Source organism: Pseudorca crassidens, chromosome 7, assembly GCF_039906515.1.
Source record: "Pseudorca crassidens isolate mPseCra1 chromosome 7, mPseCra1.hap1, whole genome shotgun sequence".
Classification (NCBI taxonomy): Eukaryota; Metazoa; Chordata; class Mammalia; order Artiodactyla; family Delphinidae; genus Pseudorca; species Pseudorca crassidens.
The window spans coordinates 101,079,231-101,100,845 of record NC_090302.1 but is presented as its reverse complement, the minus strand read 5'-3'; the positions used below and the strand labels follow the sequence as shown (position 1 = coordinate 101,100,845).

Here is a 21,615-nt window from a genome sequence, read left to right as displayed (position 1 = left end):
CTCCGATCCTCCTCACTCTTTTTCTCTCTCTCTTTTTATTTTGCACTACGTTTAACTTTTAAAACGTGTCCTTTGTAAATCGATTAACCGTGTAGGCCCCTGCCTTCCCCCACCACTGCCTTAAGCTCCTTTGAATTTCCTTTTCCCTGAAAGGGGAGCAACCCTTAACGTTGCTTGCTGTTTGTTGCAATTTATGGGTGCTGTGTAGAAACCATCAATCAACCCACAGTTGGGACCAGATTCTCACCACTTCTTTAGGAGGCGAGCTGGAGGCTCTGGGGGCGATTTACCACTATCAGTGTGCATCCTAAAGAAACTCACTATGGAAAAAAATGTGCCTCCTTCCACTGCTTTCTCCGGTGGTTTGAGGCTCTTTTCGAAGTTTCTTATATGTTCACAGGAAAAAAAAAAAAAAATTAAGGGCCTAACAAGGTTACAGGAATCATGAAAATGTGTACTTTTCATTGTACAAATTAGTACTAAAAATCAGAAAAGAAATAGCGTTTTGTATTCACAAAAAAATATAGACTTAGTTTTTAAAATTATCAGTTTATCATAGGTAGGATTCATGTTGAACACGGCTTGATGAATGGCTCTGGGTGCCTGTACGCACTGTCAAGTATCCGTGTAGCCATGTGCAGTGTCCGTTAGGTAGCTCCTTAGAAGTGGAACTGCTGTGAGCAGGTTAGATAATTTTACACTTTTGTTTAGATAAGGATAAACTGGCCTCCAAAAGAAGGCTTTACGATTTTACCTCACACCGAGAGTCCACAAGTGTGCCTGTTTCCCTACCCCTTTGCCACATTAAACTTTAATTCTTTGCTAGTCTAAGAAGTAAAAATGGGGCACCACAGTGCTGTGGTTTTGATTCCTCAGTGCCAGTAGAGATTTTCAAAGATCCGTGAGATTTCTGAGACTGGATGACCAGGAGACCCCAGATTAGGCAGCAGGGGAGGGGGCAAAAATACAAACAGTAAAAGAACTGACAAAAATCTTACACAAATTCTTTCAGACAACATAAGAGTTCTTCAGTAGATTCTAAGCCCAGCATAACCCTAATAGTGAAACCTGACAAAAACATTTGAAAAGAAGAAAAATATTAATACGTTTCAATATCCTTCCTAAAAACAGAGGCAGAATTCCTTAACAAAACAAATAGTAAACTAAATTCAGGAATATTTAAAGAAGAAAACATGCCATGACCAAGTGGGTTTAGTCACAGGAATGACATCTGAAAATAAGTCAGTGTTTTTCACTATGCTAACACCATGAAGGAGAAAAACTATATGAACAGCTTAACAGATGCAGAAAAAGCATTCGACAACTCTTAACCTCCCTGTCATGCTAAAACCTCTCATATCAGGGCAGAAGAGACCTTCCTCCATCTGATGAAGGCCGCTTCCTCTTGGAGTCACATAGGAGATTAGGATAACCTAGAAAGGGGTGTGAAGGAATGTTCTGTAGTCATGCTAATTTCCAGGATCTAGATAGAGGGTTTGGGTTTCCCAAGTGTATGTGTTTTTAAAAACTGTTTGAATGGTACCCTTAAGAATTGTGCATTTCTTTCTTTGTAAATCTTAACACTGAAAAAAACTGTAAAGAAATATGGAGCTCAAGTTACTGACAATGCTGAAGTATTGAGTTGCAGACGTGAATTTCATCATAAAAATAAGACACATAGGAGAATGGACAGAGGGATAGATAAAGAAAGAAATTTGGGGCTTCCCTGGTGGCGCAGTGGTTAAGAATCCGCCTGCCAGTGCAGGGGACACGGGTTCAAGCCCTGGTCCGGGAAGATCCCACATGCCGTGGAGCAGCTAAGCCCGTGCGCCACAACTACTGAGCCTGCGTTCTAGAGCCCGCGAGCCACAACTAGAGAAAGCCCGCGTGCAGCAACGAAGACCCAACGCGGCCAAAAATAAATAAAAATTAAATAAATTAATTTAAAAAAGAAAGAAATATGTGATAAAGCAAATATAGCAAAATGTTAGTTACAGAATCTAGGTGGTGAGTATATGAGAGTTTACCGTACAGATCTTTAAACTTTGTTGGATGCATGAAAATGTTCATAATAAAACATTGAGGGAGAGCGCCTGTGAGAGGAGAACCAGGAAAGAGAGGAGGGAATAGGACTGTGAAGGCAGGGAAAGGAGATTCCACCAACTTGTGGGGAGTCAGAGGAGGCCCAGCCTGGGGAAGGGACGACTTAGAGGACGTATGTGGGCTTAGCTGTCCCCAAATACTTGACAGACTTTTCTGTGGAAGAGAGCTGCATTTTATGTTTTTTAGATCCAGGCAGTTGAACTGGGCTCAACGTAAGCTGTTTCCATCTTAACTGTGTTTTTCTTTCTTTCTTTTTTTCCCCTTAATTTCACTTTCTATTTTGTCACTCCCAGGTTAAAGCAAAGTTGCAAAGACTATACAACCCCCACCCCTTTTTCCTGTACCATGTGAAAAATAGCTGCTGATATGATAGATCCCATGACTGAAGAATGTATATTTCCTACAAATGAGGACATTCTCCCCCAAAACTACAACACAGCCTTCAACATCAGAACACTAACATCAACACGTTAATCCTCATCAAATCCTCAGACTCCATTCAGATTTTTTCGACTGGCCCCATTGTGTCATTGTTAGCGTGGAGACTCATCTCAAAACTCTGTATTGCTATTTCTTCTTCCTCTATGTGACTCATTATGTGGAACGCTAGCAGCTTCCTTTCCAGGACAGCTTGTCCGGTTAAAGCCAAAAGTTCATTACTCAACTGTGATCCTGTATCCTGATTTTGAAAAAGTGTGTGCATAGTATGACTCATTTGTGAAAATGTGTGTGTGCGCGCACGGACGCGCATGTGAGAAAGAAAGAGAGCGAGCCTGAGAGTATTACACGTATGGTCAAATAGAAGAAGTAAAGACACAAAATAATGGATGTTTTCTCTAACTGGGGGGATCCCTGTGGTTTCTGTGTTCTTATAAAAAATTTTTCCTTGCCCATGCTTTCTGGAATAAACATATTTTATTTTATTATAAGAGAAAGGAATACCAGGAAAAAAATTTATGTGTAAGTTACTTGGTAGCACAAAAGGCCAGGGGACAAACATGAAAAGAATGAGAGTTTATAGCTGGAAGAAAGGCCCCAGTTCTGTTTCATTTTGCAGGCTGTGGTCAAGGGACTGTGGGATACATCCTGGGAGGGATGAGAGTCTGAAAGCCACTCATGCCTGTCCCTGCTTTGTCTCCACAGATTGCAGCTGCTTCAGCCATGCCCATAAGGCAGGAAAAATTTCACCAGCAATTAGCTTCCCCGCAGGGAGGGAAACACAGCCTCTCAGAGAAGTCGTGTCTACCAGGTACATTCTAAGACTGATCTCCAACCCTTACCGCACCCTTATCTTCATGTCCTTCTGGTCCTCTGATTCCTGCAGTTCCCGGCTCTTATTCCACAGGCATTTACTGGAAGTCTTCCGTGTGCCAGGCGCTGTGCTAGTGGAGGGCACGAGGCCCCCGCCCTCCTGGAACACTCCTCCTAGGATGGTACCCAGACAGATGGACAGATATGACAGTCAGAGAGATGAGATAGAAACCGTGAGGATAATTGAGTGATGGGTGGGACAGAGTCGGGGTTGGTGAGGCCTCCTGGAGATGGTGACTTTAGTGCAGAGAGGCAGGTAGAGTGCTCCTGAGGGGGCCCCGGGAACTGTCACCCCAGGGGGCAGGGCTGGGCTTGTTTGAGCAAAGCTAAGGGGCAGCTGGGGTGAGTGGAGGGTGGAGAGGTCACCCGGACAGGTGGGAGGAGGCCATAGACCCTGAACACTGTGAAGGGAGCATGAGTTTTATTTTTTTAGTGAGGTATTAAAGTAAGTAAAAATCTCACTGTTTTATATTGATACATGTTGAAATGATACTGTGTTGGATATTGCCTCTTTCTTTTTACTCTTTAATGTGCCAACTGTGAACGTGACTTTTATGCGTGGCTTGTAATATATTCCTGTTGGCAGTACTGGTCTAAGGTACGTGGTAGATGCAGAATCAAAAGATTAAAGCCAGGTCAAGGAGAGTTCTCTGTGTGGATTCCACGGATGGCCGAAAGAGGCAGCCCTGTCCACACTGCCAGCCTCTGGGAATCCTGTGGGGATTTACTCACCAGCTTTTCCCTTCCTTCCCAGGGTTCCACATGGAGGAAGCCAGTGGAGATTGTGCGCCGTGCACGGATAAGGTGGATTACACCAATTATTCAAACACCCTGCCTTCTTGCTTTCTCTGTAAGACTTGCAAATCAGGTACAGAACCTGTCCCCATGCCTACAGTTGGGTGATGAGATGGGATTTGAATGGAACGGGAAGTCAGCAACCTGATTTCCAGCCCAGCTAGGTCTTCGTCCTACCCTGTCTTAGGTCAGCAAAATAAATGAAAACAGAAATTATTTGTATAACGTATGCCACCTGGTAGGGAAGTCTTCCAGAGCATCAGTTGGAAGGGGGGGAGTAATGTGTCCCGTGACGGAGGGGCTGGTTAGTGACAGCACGGGAGGCCTGGGTGAGTGGGACAGGGCTGGGTTTGAGCTGTGTGGCGAGTCTGGCTCTGGGCCGGTCCCCTGTGAGCCCTGTGACTTCTGCTCCGGGATCTCAGCCTCTCTCATGACCAGCTGGGCCAGGTGTTGGGAAGTCACCAAAGCGGTCCTCTGCATCCAGAGTGTCTCGTATTACACCCTGCCCCACCCCCACCCCAGCACTTGCTCCTGATTTGTGACCTAAAACCTTTTTCTTCCCAATCCTGATGTGATCTGTAATGACGCATGGTCCCTTTCATATGCCTCCATTGGTGACACGTGAACAGTGGCTGTCCTTTGGATGGTCTGTGTGTGTTGCTGCAGAAAATGGCCCCCAAATTACTTCCTGAACTGAGTAGAACTGAGTGGGTGGGGATCTGGGTGGTGAAGAATGGCTGAGAGACACGTGAGGGAAACACACCCCCAAAACCTTATCTTTGGTCTCCAGAGGAAGAAGAGAAAAGTCCGTGCACCTCAACCAAGGACACTGAGTGTCAGTGCAAACCTGGCACTTTCCGTAGAGAAGATGCACCTGAATTCTGCTACAAGTGCAGAACCCGGTGAGACATGGGAGCCTGGGGGCTCCCAACCCACAGAGACCCCCAGTTTCCTTGTACCCCTTTCTCCGGTTTGCATGCAGCCCCTCCTACCTCCTCAGGGCTCCCTTGTGCCTGTGGGGTCTCCTGAGCCTGCAGCAGCCCCTCCTCATTCCTCTGTGTGTCCTTCCCCAGGGCCCCCTTCCCACACCTCCTCAGAAGGAGCCTAGAAAGACAAGTGTCTACCACAGACAGAAGTCATAATGAGGTCATATGTGTGCTCCTTCAAGGTTCCCATAAAACCCGAGCCAACTCAGCTGGCCTCACATCCAGCCCTTGTTCCCCAATAAGATCTGAATCTTTCCTATTTGGGGATGTAGGGACCAATAGTAATTTGCTCTCCTCTGACGCTCCAGTGCTGGCTGTGATTGGTAGGAAGAGTCAACAGGTGGAGGACAAGAGGATCCTTGTATTAAAGCTTGACTGGAGGATGAGGCTTGGCTTGTGCCCAAACCCTTCTGACCCTTGACTTGGATGAGATGCCCCCTCACATAGGCTTCCCCTGCAGCCCAGGGAGGCCAGTGCAGGCCTTGCAGAGAAGGCCCAGCTCCTTAAGGGGCAGCTCTGAACACTCAGCAGGAGCCCTGGGGGCTGGAGTGCACAAGCCCAGATCCTTCTCCCACCCAGCAAGGGGCAGTGAGGGGACCCAGCCCTGCAGACAGGAGAAGCCCGTCCCTCCTGCACTGTCTTGTCAGGGTACCCCAGGTGGGAGTTTTCTCCCTCTTTCTCCTCATCTGGCCAGCTTTCCCTGACGGGTCCCCTCCATGTCCTCCCTGTGTCTGTACCCAGGTGCCCTGATGGGATGGTCGTGGCCACGCCCTGTAGCCCTTTCAGCGACCTCACATGTGTGGACCGAAAATCAGGTACCCAGGCCAGTGGGGAGGCCCCGGTTCCTGGTGAGACAGTGACCATGCCCCCAAGACTGCCCACCACTCCCTCTTCCTCCTCAGACACTTCACAGCCGGTGATCACAGTTGTAGCTGTAATTACACCTGTCTGTTTCCTGCCGGTGATCGCATATCTCTTCTGGCGGTTCTGCATTCAAGGTGAGGTTCTGGGAGGGAAGGGGGAGGTGCTGGCCCCCTCCTCCATCTCCCCAGTCCTCCTGGCTTGGCTCTGATCTTGTTCCCCGGGATCCCCCTCCACCTCCCACCTCACCTGCTCCTACGAAGCCGGGATCGCATGAGTCCCCCATCTCAGCTGACGGTCCCCTCTTCCCCCTGGCCAAGTATGGTGGGCGGGGAGCAGGGTCAGTTCTTAATGTCTTTAGGACCCCCAGCCAGGGCAGAGAGGTGGTCAGCACCTTGACTGGGTGACAAGAGTCAGGGGGAGGGTCGTTCAGCAGAACCCCACAGAGATTTTACATGGGTTTCATTTTCCCCCTTCTCTTCTCCCTCCCCGAGGGTTCTCCAGATTTGGAATGGCCCGCTCCCTGTCACCAGGCCCGGGGCTCCTTGTTCAGTGTCTGAGCCCCCAGCCCACACCCTGTCCCTGGCACTGTCCCTGGGGAGGGAGGTGCTGCAAGAGGGCGTTCCCGACGGCTCAGGCGGATGCCTCTTCTCTTCTAGGTCGTGGTGTGGACCCTAAGTGCATGGACAAAGTGAGTTGGTTTCTCCAGGACCTGGTGGCATCAGGCCCTCAGTAACTGTTTGGCCCTGGGTGGACACGGTCCCCAGTTTGTCCTATGCTGTTGTCCCTGGCTCTCTCAAGTGGCCTGAGGGCTCTGGGCTGACAGTAGGAGAGCAACTGCCTGTTGAGAGCAGCTCTAAGGCTGGTTGGCAGTGCTAGCCCTGTCCCTCTTCCTGCTTGTGAGACGCCCTCACCCCATAACCCTGGATGCACCCTGGGGCATGGAGGGTGTCAGGAAGGGGTGCTGAACCCCCCTTAGCACAGCACTAGGGTCCAGGTGCCATCAGCAGAGCCCTGGATGTGTTGAGTCTGTGCCCACCTGGGGGGACACAGCATGGGAGTAGGTGGGGAGGCAAAACCCACAATGTCCCCCGCAGACACTACATGGATCTGTGGGTATGGATTCCTGAGTCAGCTCTTTGCCTTCCCAAGGTCCTCTTCTGGCGCTCACATCCCTTAAGAGGTTCTGGGGCTCTGGACAATGCCCACAACAATATGCTGATCAACAGAGATTCGCTGATTGAGCTGGTCCCTGAGCAGGAGGCAGAAGAGCAGGTGAAGCCGACAGATGCCACTGCCCAGTCCCAGGGGGAAGCAAAGCGTCTTCTGGTGACTGTGGTGCCCTGGCCCTTCTGCTTGCCCAGGACTGCGGTAGAAACAGGGAAGGGCCGATGCTGGTCAGGTCTCCTGTCCCATGGGGAAGTGGTGATGGAGGGAGATCATGGTCATGGAGGGGAAGGGAGCCCACCCCCTGCTATGGTCGACTGGCAGCTCTTATGCTACTTATCTGTCTTGTTCTCACCACGTTCCTGGTGTCTAGAACAGCCAGAGTGGTCCCTCCCATGATTGTTCAGTGAGGGAATTAAAGCTACGTGATATTTTTCTGTGTGATTGTTACATGCTTTTAAGCCATTCCTCATCACGTTAGGAATTTCACATTTATTTCAAAATTATTATTAAGTTGAATCTATTTGAAAATTAGTATTTGTCTCAATGAATAGACATATTCGTGGGGTGGCTTCCTAGTAGAAGTAGAATCTCTTTGTCAACGTATAGAAGTATTTTTCACTTTACACACACACACACACAGACGTTTGGGGTCATATCATTTCAATAGTTTTGATATGACATTAATATATTTCTTTTTTGGTAACAAGCAAAAAACTGACTTAAACTTGTATTTTTTTTGTTTTGATTATTTTGAGATGATTGTTGTCTTGTCTGTTAAGAGTCTTTCTGAGCACACATGCTCTTGTGCCCATGAGTACATGCATGTGTGTTTTTTCATTTGGTTTAGTATTTTAATGTGCAGAATTTTATATATTAACTAATTAAATCTGTCGATACATTTATTTTTTCATTGCTCAGAGCTTTTAAAGTCCTTCATCGGGACTTCCCTGGTGGCGCAGTGGTTGAGAGTCCGCCTGCCGATGCAGGGGACACAGGTTCGTGCCCCAGTCTGGGAAGATCCCACATGCCGCGGAGCGGCTGGGCCCGTGAGCCATGGCCGCTGAGCCTGCGCGTCCGGAGCCTGTGCTCCGCAATGGGAGAGGCCACAACAGTGAGAGGCCTGTGTACAGAAAAAAAAAAAAAAAAAAAAAAAAGTCCTTCATCAAACAGAAGATAAAATTCTCTAATTTCCTAGGTAGGCTTTTAATTTATTTTATTTAATTTATTTTTTTGGCTGTGTTGGGTCTTCGTTTTTGTGCAAGGGCTTTCTCTAGTTGTGGCAAATGGGGGCCACTCTTCATCGTGGTGCGTGGGCCTACCAGGGAAGCCCAGGTAGGCTTTTTTAAAATGATGTGATTGGTAGCATAGAGCTTATAAGCTAAATGGAGGGACTTCCCTGGTGGCATAGTGGTTAAGAATCCGCCTGCCAATGCAGGGGACACGGGTTCGAGCCCTGGTCCGGGAAGATCCCACATGCCATGGAGCAACTAAGCCTGTGCGCCACTACTGAGCCTGCGCTCTAGAGCCCACGAGCCACAACTACTGAGCCCACGTGCCACAACTACTGAAGCCTGCACACCTAGAGCCTGTGCTCTGCAGCAAGAGAAGCCACCGCAATGAGAAGCTCGCACACCACCACGAAGAGTAGCCCCGGCTCGCAGCAACTGGAGAAAGCCCGCATGCAGCAGTGAAGACCCAACACAGCCAAAAATAAATAAATAAATAAAATTAAAAAAAAAAAAAGTTAAATGGAATTTATTTTGTGATAAATAAGATATGAGGAGCTCCCTGAATTGTTCTGAGTTACCATCTCATTCCTTATACTCGATTTAGCTGCTAATTTTTTGAGTATTACCTTAATTTATAAATTAATCTAGGAAGAATTGAGGTCTTTTAGATATTCTGTATTTTTCTTAAGAAGAGAGGTAGCATTTTCAAGTCAAGGGTTTTATAATACCTCAAATAGATGTGTGTTTTTCTTTGGTAAATTTCTCATTTCTTGTTGAGGCTGTGTCTTTGTACTACAAGTGTTCTGTAACCTTATAAGTTTATCTGACTATTGTAATTCTTTATATAATTTATTATCTGCTACAATTTTTAACATTCATCCATCCATACATTCACATTTAAGTATTGTTGCTAAACCATTAGAGTTTTGTAAGAATACAATCATATATCAAATAATGACTATTCTGTCTTCTCCCTTCAAATATCCTACATTGTGTTTTTGTTTCACTTATGGCTGCATATGCCAGAATTTCAGAACAATGTTTGCTAGGCTCAGTTCTGGAACCCAGGACCCCTGATTAAGACCAAGGCTGTTCTCCACTGTGTTTTACAGGAACGAGGAGAAGCTGAAGCGTCTCACATGAGAAGGCTGCTGGTTCCAGCAAACGGTGCAGACCCCACTAAAAGTGAGTGCTTTCCCCGGGCACTGGGGCAGGAGTGGAGGGAGGAGGGACAGTGTCCTAACTGCCGTCCCCATAGCTGTTAGGGCAACTCAGAGCAGGGATGGCTTGTCACTGGACCTTTGGGACTCTAATTCCCTCTCTGCCCCCTCTTCTTCTCCCCACCCTGCACCCCTCTGTCCCCTAACAGTGTCCCCTAACACCTCCCTGTCCTTCCCTGCCCCCCATCCTCCCTCCTCCCCTGTTGCTCAGGGCCAGGTTGGCCCACCCTGAGGCATCTAAGGGGCTGTGCCGTCCAGCAGGGCACCCAGGGGCCGCAGGAGGCTGTGGAGCATCTGACCTGTGGCCAAATCTGATGAGCTGTAGTGTAACTCGATACTGTATTGCAAAGAACTGGTAGGAAAAAGGACTGTAATATGTCTCATTAACAGTTTGTTGTATACTGATTACATGCTGAAATGAAAATTTTTAGAATATATTGAGTTAGTACCCTATTTTATGAAAATTAGCTATTACTTGTTACTTTTTACGTTTTTCAGTGCAGCCGTTAGAAAATATAAATTTGTATCGGGGCCCACCTTATGTACCTATGCACGGTGGTGTGCACTGCATTTCACACACGCCTCATTGAATCCCCAGTACAGTCCCGTGAGGTGGGTGGTGCTTGCTCCATTTGATGGGTTAAATTCTTGCTCCGAGTCTGTCCCCATCTAGCTCTGCCACAGTGTCAGTCAGCGAGGCCGAGCTGGGTGTGAGGCCAGAGACCTTCCTCCCTCCAGGCCCTTGCTCTGTCCCCACTGCAGAGGTGGCAGCCAGGGGACCTCACTCTCGTGAGAACGGCAGGTGTCCTCCTCTGAGGTCTGTTGCACCACTGTGTCCCGCCCTCTGTCTCCTACCACAGACTGCCTTCTCCCTCCATGACGCCCATCTCCCCTCCCTGGTGGGCCCTCATCCCCCCTTAGGGCAGGACTCTCTGGAGACCTGGACTCCCTGCAGTGCCTTGGGCACAGGTGAGGCCCATGGAGTGTGGCCTGATTCTCTGCTGATGGGAAGCATGTCAGGGATGCAGAGCAGCAGGTTCACCAGCAGGGGTCACTCCTCAGCTCGCACCCTGGGGTCTAGGCCTGACTGAGGGTCCTCTGCCCTTTCTGAAGCCTGTCCCAACTCTGTCTCTGTGACTTTCCCCGAACTTAGGCCTGAAGCTGTTCTTTGATTACTTTGCAACCATCGTGCCGTGTGACTCCTGGGATTTGCTCATGAGGCAGTTGGGCCTCACGCAAAATGAGATCCTTCTGGTCAGAGAAGGGGTCCGGGTCCCTCGGGATGCCTTGTATGAAATGCTAGAGGCCTGGGTCAGCAACAAGGGACGGGAGGCCTCAGTCAACACCCTGCTGGACGCCTTGGAAAAGCTGGGGCAAAGATTGGCAAAGGAGACAATTCAGGACCACCTGCTGGACTCGGGAGAGTATGTCTATGAAGATGGTGAAGCAGGCTCTGCTGTGTCCTGAGTGTTTGAGGACCTCAGCCTTTCAGTTGAAGACACTTTTTTATCATAATAGACTTGCACTTTTCATTTGTATTTGTCATTCATGTTGATATGTATGCATTTAATGATGTGTAACATAATACACATCATTAAAGTGCAAACATATTGTGAATCTTCATACTTTAATGTTTATATATATATATTTATATAAGTGTAAAAAAAATTTTGCAAATATACTTTCTAGGTTGTTTATGTGGGTTACCTGGATGAGAGCTGGGAATCAAAAACAATTAGAAATACAAAAGGAGGAAATTCCCTGGCAGTTCAGTGGTTAGGACTCTGCGTTTTCACTGCTGAGGTCCCAGGTTCAATCCCTGGTCGGGGAATTAAGATACCAAAAGCTGCGAGGCAAAAAAAACAAAGCAACAACAACAAAAAGCACAAAAGAACAAACACAAAACAACAACAACAACAAAAAAAGCAAAAAAAAAAAAAAAAAAGGAAAGGAGAAAAAGCCCACTGTGGGGAGAGCACTGATAGCATCTTCTCCCTCAAAGGAAGTTTGGTCACTTTTGGATGCCTGGTGACTTCTCCAGGGCCCACTTTAAACATGTCAATTTTATACCTGTGTGAATAGTTACATTTTTTATAGGTAGGAGTTTACATCTGAGCAGAGGGTGAGGAGAAGTGGCATCCACGTGCAGCCCTGCATCTGGGGTCCGTGAACTGGGCTGTGGTGCCTGGGCCTCCTCCTGTTCACCTGAATTGGCTATATAAAGGATCTCATGGCCTTCTGCAGAAGAGACTCACACAAAACTACCAGCTCTTAAATACTGTGAGAATTGACCTAAAATGGCTGCTATATTAAGGTTTGGTCCTTTTATTGCTTTTTAAAAATATCTTTCTGCCATTAAACCCTTCTCCATAGTGTTCCAACTGCTGCAGGATAATTTAATGGTGGAAACAATTCTCAGGGGTTTTTGGTCTATTCCATCTCAAAGCTTTGTGTGTTGTCTTCCCTAAGGTTGATGTGGCTAATGTGGCCAAACCTGGAACTGCCTGAATTTAGGCACATCAGGATATAGCATGCGGAGTTCACTTGAGTTTCTAGAAGGGCCGACCCTGTGGTCTTGGTGCTATATGCCCCTGGCCCTGATGTCCCTCCCTTTTCTGGAAGTCAGGTGTTTCCTGCCTTTGCTGTTCCTTCTGTGCAGGACACTTTGCCTTCATCTTCAGTGGGAAATATAAATGGATTCTTGTCAGTCAGGTGTTGGGTCACTTGTCCCTTTCTCAGAAGACTTCCTTGAGTGCCAATCTAAAGTATTAGCCTTGCCAGTGTCTGTCAGCTATATTCACTTGTTCGCATGTTTATTGTGTGTTTTACCAATGAGAATCTTTAAGAAATGTGAACTTGCATCCTGTATTGCTTTATGCCAGTGCAAATATGATACTTTTGAAGTTTTACTTGAAAATTGGATGTCTGTTCAAGTCTCTTCTCAATGAGAGGACCCCTTCTTGAAGATTTTGTTAGAAATATCAAGGAATACAAGAAATATCATTAGGTATAAAATACTCATGTGTTTATGAATTTGTGACCAAATTATGCAATATTATATTTAAAATTTTATAATTTTATATAAATATGCATTTTTATGAATTCGTGACCAAATTAAATATGCAATTTTATATAATTTTATGTGTGCTTTTCTCCTCCATCCTCCTGTCCTCCTGTAGAACAGTGCTGAGTGACACAGGTACAGGGGTGTGTGTTCTTGCTGTGTGACCCGCTCCATCCTTCTCCCTTTTATGCCTCGGGCTCAAGCTCGCCCTGCATGGGCGTCTCCTGCTCTGACTCTGGATTTCTGGGCGCCAGGTTCCTGGGGGACTGCAATCCAGCTCCTCCTCCCTGCCCTTCCCCTGGGGGAGGACCCCAGCCTGGCGCGGCTTCCCCACAGGCTCCGCAGGTGATGTCTCTGGGCCACACCTGGGCCTGTTGGGCTCCCTAGAGGTGCAGACTGGCTCTGACAGAGCTGCTGGGAAGTGGGGTGGGGCCCTGCTTGCTGGGGTCATTCTGTGATCCCTCACCTGGGGGCCTCCTGCAACTCCTGGGCCATCTTCCCTTTCTCTCCCCGCTGGCCTTTCTGCATCCTCATCAGTGGGCCCAGTGGCTCAGCCCTGCAACCTCATGGAGCCCCAGTTCCCTTCCCCTGGACCTTAGGGTCTGGCTCTCCCACCCACCAGAGTTCCTGGGAGGCCCCATGGTCCCACCCCTGTCCCCTTCCCCAGAGTGAGGGTGCTGGGTGCAGAGCTGCACACTCCCTTGGGCCCCCCTCCTGCCACTGCCCCTGCCTGTGAGTTACTACATATTACATCAGGATTGGGAAGAAAAATATTTTAGATCACAAATCAGGAGTAAGAGGTGAATTTATAATTACTTTAAAATAAATTCTTGAAAAGAAATTTTGCCTGTATGAGGCCCTTGTATCGAATCATCTGAATTGTCCTTGAACTGGGCAGTCTGATTGGGCCTCCATCTGTTTCTGTGTCTGTCAAAGTTTTACTGGAGCCTGCGGGGTGAGAAGGTGAAGGTGTTAGGGGCGATATTCCATGGTCAATAGGCTTTATTTCACAGTCCACTTGGGATGAACCTGAGCAGTTTTGCAGGATACGTAAAAGCCCGTATTACTAGAAATTACTCTAAAACTTAGTGTTTTAAAAACCACAGCCTTTATTACATCACCATTTCTATGGATCAGGAATCCAGGCCCAGCATAGTTGGGTTCTCTATTCTGGGTCTCACAAGACTGGGGCTGCGGTCACTGCAAGAGCTGAGTGGGGAAGGACAAGCTTCCAAGCTCACACACAAGGTGGTGGCAGGATTCAGTTCTTGGGGGGCAGTTGGCAGGAGGCTACCCTGGGTCTTTGTGCTGTGAGCCTCTCCATAGGGCTGCACACCACATAGCAGCTTCTTTCATCAGAGCGAGAGAGCAGGGAGAGACTGGGGGGAGTGTCAGGGTGACTGAAGTCACCGTCCTTCTACCCTGATCTTGAAAGAGACGTCCCACTACTTCTGCTGTTCCATTTCTCAATATTTTGTTTGAAACCCTGACAGGTCTGAGATCCTACTAGTGAGTTAACAAGTTACCTTGCCACAGTTATATACGGGAGTCCTTGTGTGTCTGTGTAGACCTGGGTAGCATGTATGTATTTGTATCCATGTATACGTGTGTATATGTATGTATACAAACATACATGCTAGCAGACTATACACACACCATCACGTCGTGCAATTTCTGGATCAAGGATCAGACTATTTAGTTGCCAAGCAAACTTAGCCCCGGTTACCCAAGCCCCAGGTCCCCATGGAGTGAGGGGGTAGAGACAGACGTACCTGAGCATGCAGTGGGGTTTATGCCACTGGAGAGGAATCCCATATCATGAAACTCAGCGCTTATATAGATGGTTGACACACCTGCGCCTGCTCTCCTCCTCAGTAAAAAAGATCATATATTTTACTCTGCAATAGAAACAGTCTCTTGGAGGAGAGAAGCCTAGAATGTGAGCACATGCCCCTGACAGGGACGGAACAGCCTCTAAATCCCTCCAGGGAGGTAGCCAATCTCTACCTTCTAAGGCATGTTTACCACTCAAAGAGCCTTTAAACCAAGTAGCCCACAATCTTTGCTCAGAAAGCTTAAACTTTAAGCAAATCTGAAAAATGTCATCATGTCCATTTTATAAAGGCAAAACAATAGTATGAAAGGCCAGAAATTCATCCCAAGTAGTAAAGAAGATAACCAGCGTGCACACAGCCTCATGGCCTGGATGTTAAACATTCACTCTGGAATTCCATGAAATACAGATAAACTTCTGAACCCACACTATCTTGAGATTGGACAAATAGAAAACTCATTTTTAAAAACAGATTTCCACAAAAGCGTTAAGTGACTTTTCACCCACCCCTTTCCTGTGTCCTGAGTCATCTTTGCCATTTTTGGATTCCTCATACCCAGGTTTTACCATCTTTCATCACTTGTCTGCTGGTCTTCAGGTTTCCTCTTCTCTGTCCTTGTGGGCGCACCTCATGTTCTCCCTGCTGAATCACTGCAAAAGGTCTTTCATTTTGACAGCTGTCTCTCTCCTCCACTTACTCTTATAATCCTGTAGGAGCTCTGGAATCTTGCTGATCCAAACCACTTCCCAGGATTTCCACCCCTCCCCATGCCTCCCCCTGGAGAGTGTCCAAACAATGTCTTATTAAGTGGCTTTTGCTCCATTCTCTGAGTCGCTGAAACCATTTCCACACGAACGACCATTTTAATCTACCTATTAGCCTAGTTAAATAATCATGGATTATAGAAACATATGCACACCAAAATGTTTCTTGTAGTGTTATTCAAATGTCAAAAACTTCAAAATAATTAAAATGTTCCCAATGGGATTCTGGTTAAATTACTGGTGTTAACACTCATGCAGTATGTTAGGGAGTTATTAAAAGTAATACTGTAGCAAAATAATTAATGAAATGAAAAAATGTTCAAAATATGTTAAGTGGAAAAAATAAGATTATTAATAGTATTTACATGTGGTGGTTTTAAGACAGGTGCACAAATTCTTTGATATTTTTCTTTCAGAAGAAAAAAATACCTGTCTGGATGACAGATCATCCAGACAGAAAATTAATAAGGAAACACAAGCTTTAAATGACAGAAAAGACCAGATAGATTTAATTAATATTTATAGGACATTCCATCCAAAAACATCAGATTACATTTTCTTCTCAAGTGCACACGGTACATTCTCCAGGATAGATCACATCTTGGGTCACAAATCAAGCCTCGATAAATTTAAGAAAATTCAAATCGTATCAAGCATCTTTTCCGACCACAACACTATGAGATTAGAAATCAATTACAGGGGGAAAAAACGTAAAAAACACAAACACATGGAGGCTAAACAATACATTAGTAAATAACCAAGAGATCACAGAAGACATCAAAGAGGAAATAAAAAAATACCTAGAGATAAATTACAGCAAAAGCACGTTGATCCAAAACCTATGGGATGCAGCAAAAGCAGTTCTAACAGGGAAGTTTATAGCAATAAAAGCCTACCTCAAGAAATAAGAAAAATCTCCAATAAACAATCTAACCTTACACCTAAAGCAACTGGCGAAAGAAGAACAAAAAACCTTCAAAGTTAGCAGAAGGAAAGAAATCATAAAGATCAGAGCAGAAGTAAATGAAATAGAAACAAAGAAAACAATAGCAAAGATCAATAAAATTAAAAGCAGGTTCTTTGAGAAGATAAACAAAATTGATAAACCTTTAGCCAGACTCATCAAGAAAAAGAGGGAGAGGACTCAAATCAATAAAATTAGAAATGAAAAAGAAGAAGTTACAACAGACACCACAGATATACAAAGCATCCTAAGAGCAACTCTATGTCAATAAAATAGACAACCTGGAAGAAATGGACAAATTCTTAGAAAGGTATAACCTTCCAAGACTGAATCAGGAAGAAATAGGAACAGACCAATCACAAGTAATGAAGTTGAAACTGTGATTAAAAGTCTTCCAACAAACAAAAGTCCAGGCCCAGATGGCTTCACAGGTGAATTCTATCAAACATTTAGAGAAGAGCTAACACCCATGCTTCTCAAACTCTTCCCAAAAATTGTAGAGGAAGGAACACTCCCAAACTCATTCTATGAGGCCACCATCACCCTGATACCAAAACCAGACAAAGATGCTACAAAAAACATAAATTACAGACCTATATCACTGATGAATATAGATGCAAAACTCCTCAACAAAATACTAGCAAACACAATCCAACAACACATTAAAAGGATCATACACCATGATCAAGTGGGATTCATCCCAGGGATGCAAGGATTCTTCAATATATGCGAATCAATCAATGTGATACACCATATTAACAAATGGAAGAAAAAAACCCATATGATCATCTCAATAGATGAAGAAAAAACTTTTGACAAAATTCAACACCCATTTATGATAAAAACTCTCCAGAAAGTGGGCATAGAGGGAACCTACTTCAACATAATAAAGGCCATATGTGACAAACCCACAGCAAACATCATTCTCAGTGGTGAAAAACTGGAAGCATTTCCTCTAAGATCAGGAACAAGACAAGGATGTCCATTCTAGCCACTATTATTCAACATAGTTTTGGAAGTCCTAGCCATGGAAATCAGAGAAGAAAAAGTAATAAAGGAATACAAATTGGAAAAGAAGAAGTAAAACTGTCACTGTTTGCAGATGACATGATACTATACATAGAGAATCTTAAAGATGCCACCAGAAAATAACTAGACTAATCTATGAATTTGGTAAAGTTGCAGGATACAAAATTAATGCACAGAAATGTCTTGCATTCCTATACACTAACAACGAAAGATTAGAAAGAGAAATTAGGAAACAATCGCATTCACCACTGCAACAGAAAGAATAAAATACCTAGGAATAAACCTACCTAAGGAAGTAAAAGACCTGTATGCAGAAAACTATAAGACACTGATGAAAGAAATCAAAGATGACACAGAGAGATGGAGAGATATACCATGTTCTTGGGTGGAAGAATCAATATTGTGAAAATGTCTATACTACACAAAGCAATCTACAGATTCAATGCAATCCGTATCAAATAACCAGTGGCATTTTTTACAGAACTTGAACAAAAAATCTTAAAATTTGTATGGAGACACAGAAGACCCTGAATAGCCAAAGCAGTCTTGAGGGAAAAAAACGGAGCTGGAGGAATGACACTCCCTGACTTCAGACTATACTACAAAGCTACAGTAATCAAGACAATATGGTATTGGCACAAAAAGAGAAATATAGATCAATAGAACTGGATAGAAAGCCCAGAGGTAAACCCACACACCTATGGTCAACTAACCTATGACAAAGGAGGCAAGGATATACAATGGAGAAAAGACAGTCTCTTCAATAAGTGGTGCTGGGAAAACTGGACAGCTACATGTAAAAGGATGAAATTAGAACACTCCCTAACACCATACACAAAAATAAACTCAAAATGGATTAGAGACCTAAATGTAAGACCAGACACTATAAAACTCTTAGAGGAAAACATAGGAAGAACACTCTTTGACATAAATCACAGCAAGATCTTTTTTGATCCACCTCCTAGAGTAATGGAAATAAAAACAAAAATAAACAAAAGGGACCTAATGAAACTTCAAAGGTTTTGCACAGCAAAGGAAACCATAAACAAGACGAGAAGACAACCCTCAGAATGGGAGAAAATATTTGCAAACGAATCAACAGACAAAGGATTAATCTCCAAAATATATAAACAGCTCATGCAGCTCAATATTAAAAAAAAACACACAACCCAATCCAAAAATGGGCAGAAGACCTAAAGAGACATTTCCCCAAAGAGGACATACAGATGGCCAGGAAGCACATGAAAAGCTGCTCAACATCACTAGTTATTAGAGAAATGCAAATCAAAACTACAGTGAGGTATCACCTCACACCAGTTAGAATGGGCATCATCCGAAAATCTACAAACAACAAATGCTGGAGAGGGTGTGGAGAAAAGGGAACCCTCTTGCACTGTTGGTGGGAATGTGAATTGATACAGCCACTATGGAGAACAGTATGGAGGTTCCTTAAAAATCTATAAATAGAATTATCATATGACCCAGCAATCCCACTACTGGGCATATTCCCAGAGAAAACCATAATTCAAAAAGACACATGCATCCCAATGTTCATTGTAGCACTATTTACAATAGCCAGGTCATGGAAGCAACCTAAATGCCCATTGACAGATGAATGGATAAAGAAGATGTGGAATATTACTCAGCCTTAAAAAGGAATGAAATTGGGTCATTTGTAGAGATGTGGATGGATCTAGAGACTGTCATACAGAGTGAAGTAAGTCAGAAAGAGAAAAACAAATACTGTATATTAATGCATATATGTGGAACCTAGAAAAATGGTACAGATGAACTGGTTTGCAGAGCAGAAATAGAGACACAGATGTAGAGAATAAATGTATGGACACCAAGGGGGAAAGTGGCGGGGGGGGGGGTGTGGGGGTGGTGTGATGAATTGGGAGATTGGGATTGACATATATACACTAATATGTATAAAATGGATAACTAATAAGAACCTGCTGTATATAAATATAAATAAAATAAAATTCAAAAAAAAGGAAAAGAAAATACTGTTCTCTTCAAACCATAATTTATACCTTCAGTATATTGCGTGTTACTAAGTAAAGTAACCTTACTCATCTTTGCATTGTGAAAGAATACAGATATCTACTCAGTGAATGGATGAGGAAAATCTCTACCTCCATGGCCTTAAAAACTTATATTTTGTCTATATCCACAACTGATATTTTATGTATAACTTAGGACTTCTTAATGTCGTTGAATAAAGTTTTACAGATTACTTAAAAAAATAAAAATAAAAAAAGGAACAAAATTGGGTCATTTGTAGAGACGTGGATGGATCTAGAGACTGTCACACAGAGTGAAGTAAGTCAGAATGAGAAAAACAAACATCATATATTAACACGTATATGTGGAACCTAGAAAATGGTACAGATGAACCATGAGAGACAGAGATGAACCAAATAGAGACACAGATGTAGAGAACAAACATATGGACACCAAGAGGGGAAAGTGGCTGTGGGGGTGGGGGTGGTGGGATGAATTGGGAGATTGGGATTGACATATATACATTGATATGTATAAAATGGATGACTAATAAGAATCTGCTGTATAAAAAATAAATAAAATAAAATTCATAAATTAAAAAAAAAAGGTACACAGTGCAAAAGAACAGATGGTCAGTGTAAACCAAGAGATGGAAATTCTAAGAAGGACCCCAAAAGAAATGCCAGAGACAAAAAACACTTTAACAAAAATGAAGAATGCCTTCGGTGGACTTATTAGTAGACTGGACATGGCTGAGGAAATAATCTCTGAGCTTCAGGTTACCTCAGTAGAAACCCCCAAACTAAAAAGCAAAGAGAAAAGGACTGAAAAAAACAAAACAAAACAAAACCCAGGAGAGACTATCCAAGAACAGTGGGATAACTAAAAACTATAACATAAACATAGTGGTAATACCAGGAAGAGAAGAAAGAGAGCAAGGAACAGAAGAAATATTTGAGACTATAATGAATGATGATTTTCCCAAATTATTGTCAGACACCAAGCCACAGATGCAGAAGCTCGGAGTCTACCAAACAGGATAAATGACAAAAACTATACCTAGATATATCATATTTAAACTACAGAAAATCAAAGTTAAAGAAAAAATCCTGGAAAAAACCAGAGGAGAAAAAAAAAAACCTTACCTGTAGGGGAGAGAAGATAAGAATTACAGCTGACATCTAAGAACCCATGCAAGCAAAAAGAGAGTGGAGTGAAATGATTAATGTGCTCAGAAAAAAACCCCACCAAACTAGAATTCTGTACCCCATAAAATTATCCTTCAAAAGTGAAAGAGAACTAGAGACATTCTGGGACAAACAAAAATTGAGGGAATTTTTTGCCAATAGAATTGTATTGCAAGAAATATTAAGATCTTCAGAGAGAAGGAAAATGATAAACTGACTCCAAACACATGCATACACCTAAATCTTAAAGTCCTTTACTCCCTACTCTCTGATTTTGATAATGACTCAGCCAGCTCTCAGGTTAGGAAATCCTTCTCTCTCTTATGAAACGTATCTTATCACCTCCAGTGTTATAGTGACCATCTCTCTCAGATCCATGTCTGCCTCCACTTTCCTCTTTCTCACTGGTGCAACCTAACCATGAGGACACAGGCCAAATACTGCTCGGGCCAAGTCTGAGTTCACACATCTAGTCCACCATCCACTGAGAAAACAATTTTGTCTTTATCAACAATTATCTTAGTGCTGGTTTGATCAGGGCCCACACAGTGAAAACTGGCTCTGGGAGCCTATAACCGGGGCAGTCCCTCAGCATGACATTCACTTGCCTCTGTTCTGTTGCCAAATTGTTGCAGGAGACAGAATGTGGGGCGCGAGAGGATGGTCACATCCCAGGTCTCAGGCGAGTCCCTGGGACGGCCGCCAAGTGTGGGTTCTTGGCTTCAAGCAGGGAAGAATTCAAGAGTGAGCCGTGGGCTTCCCTGGTGGCGCAGTGGTTGAGAGTCCGCCTGTCGATGCAGGGAACAGGGGTTCGTGCCCCGGTCCGGGAAGATCCCACATGCCGCGGAGCGGCTGGGTCCGTGAGCCATGGCCGCTGGGCCTGCGCGTCCGGAGCCTGTGCTCCGCAACGGGAGAGGCCACAACAGTGAGAGGCCCGCGTACCGCAAAAAAAAAAAAAAAAAAAGAGTGAGCCGTAGTAATGAGAAAGAAGGTTTATTCCACAGACAGAGTATGGGCCATCTCGGAAGGCAAGAGCGGCACCAGGGTATGGGGTTGTCCGTTTTTACAGGGGTGGGTAATTTCATAGGCT

The 21,615-nt window shown here is 44.6% G+C and overlaps 2 protein-coding genes across 3 annotated transcripts in view; both read left to right on the top strand.

Moving 5' to 3' along the window:
* Positions 1-12,811, top strand: part of LOC137228131 (tumor necrosis factor receptor superfamily member 10A-like) — a 35,261-nt gene extending 22,450 nt beyond the window's left edge. Inside the window, exons 2-9 of one of the 2 annotated variants that reach the window (XM_067745158.1) lie at positions 3,247-3,352; positions 4,169-4,282; positions 5,000-5,111; positions 5,937-6,193; positions 6,716-6,747; positions 7,209-7,331; positions 9,568-9,640; positions 10,829-12,811. In XM_067745158.1, coding sequence (XP_067601259.1) covers positions 3,247-3,352; positions 4,169-4,282; positions 5,000-5,111; positions 5,937-6,193; positions 6,716-6,747; positions 7,209-7,331; positions 9,568-9,640; positions 10,829-11,142 — 1,131 coding nt within the window. In that variant the 3' untranslated portion in view covers positions 11,143-12,811. Of the gene's footprint in view, positions 1-3,246; positions 3,353-4,168; positions 4,283-4,999; positions 5,112-5,936; positions 6,194-6,715; positions 6,748-7,208; positions 7,386-9,567; positions 9,641-10,828 lie in introns of both variants that reach the window. The other variant, XM_067745157.1, reaches the window with a different exon arrangement.
* Positions 1-21,615, top strand: part of LOC137228130 (tumor necrosis factor receptor superfamily member 10A-like) — an 84,523-nt gene that overhangs the window by 893 nt on the left and 62,015 nt on the right. The window lies entirely within an intron of this gene.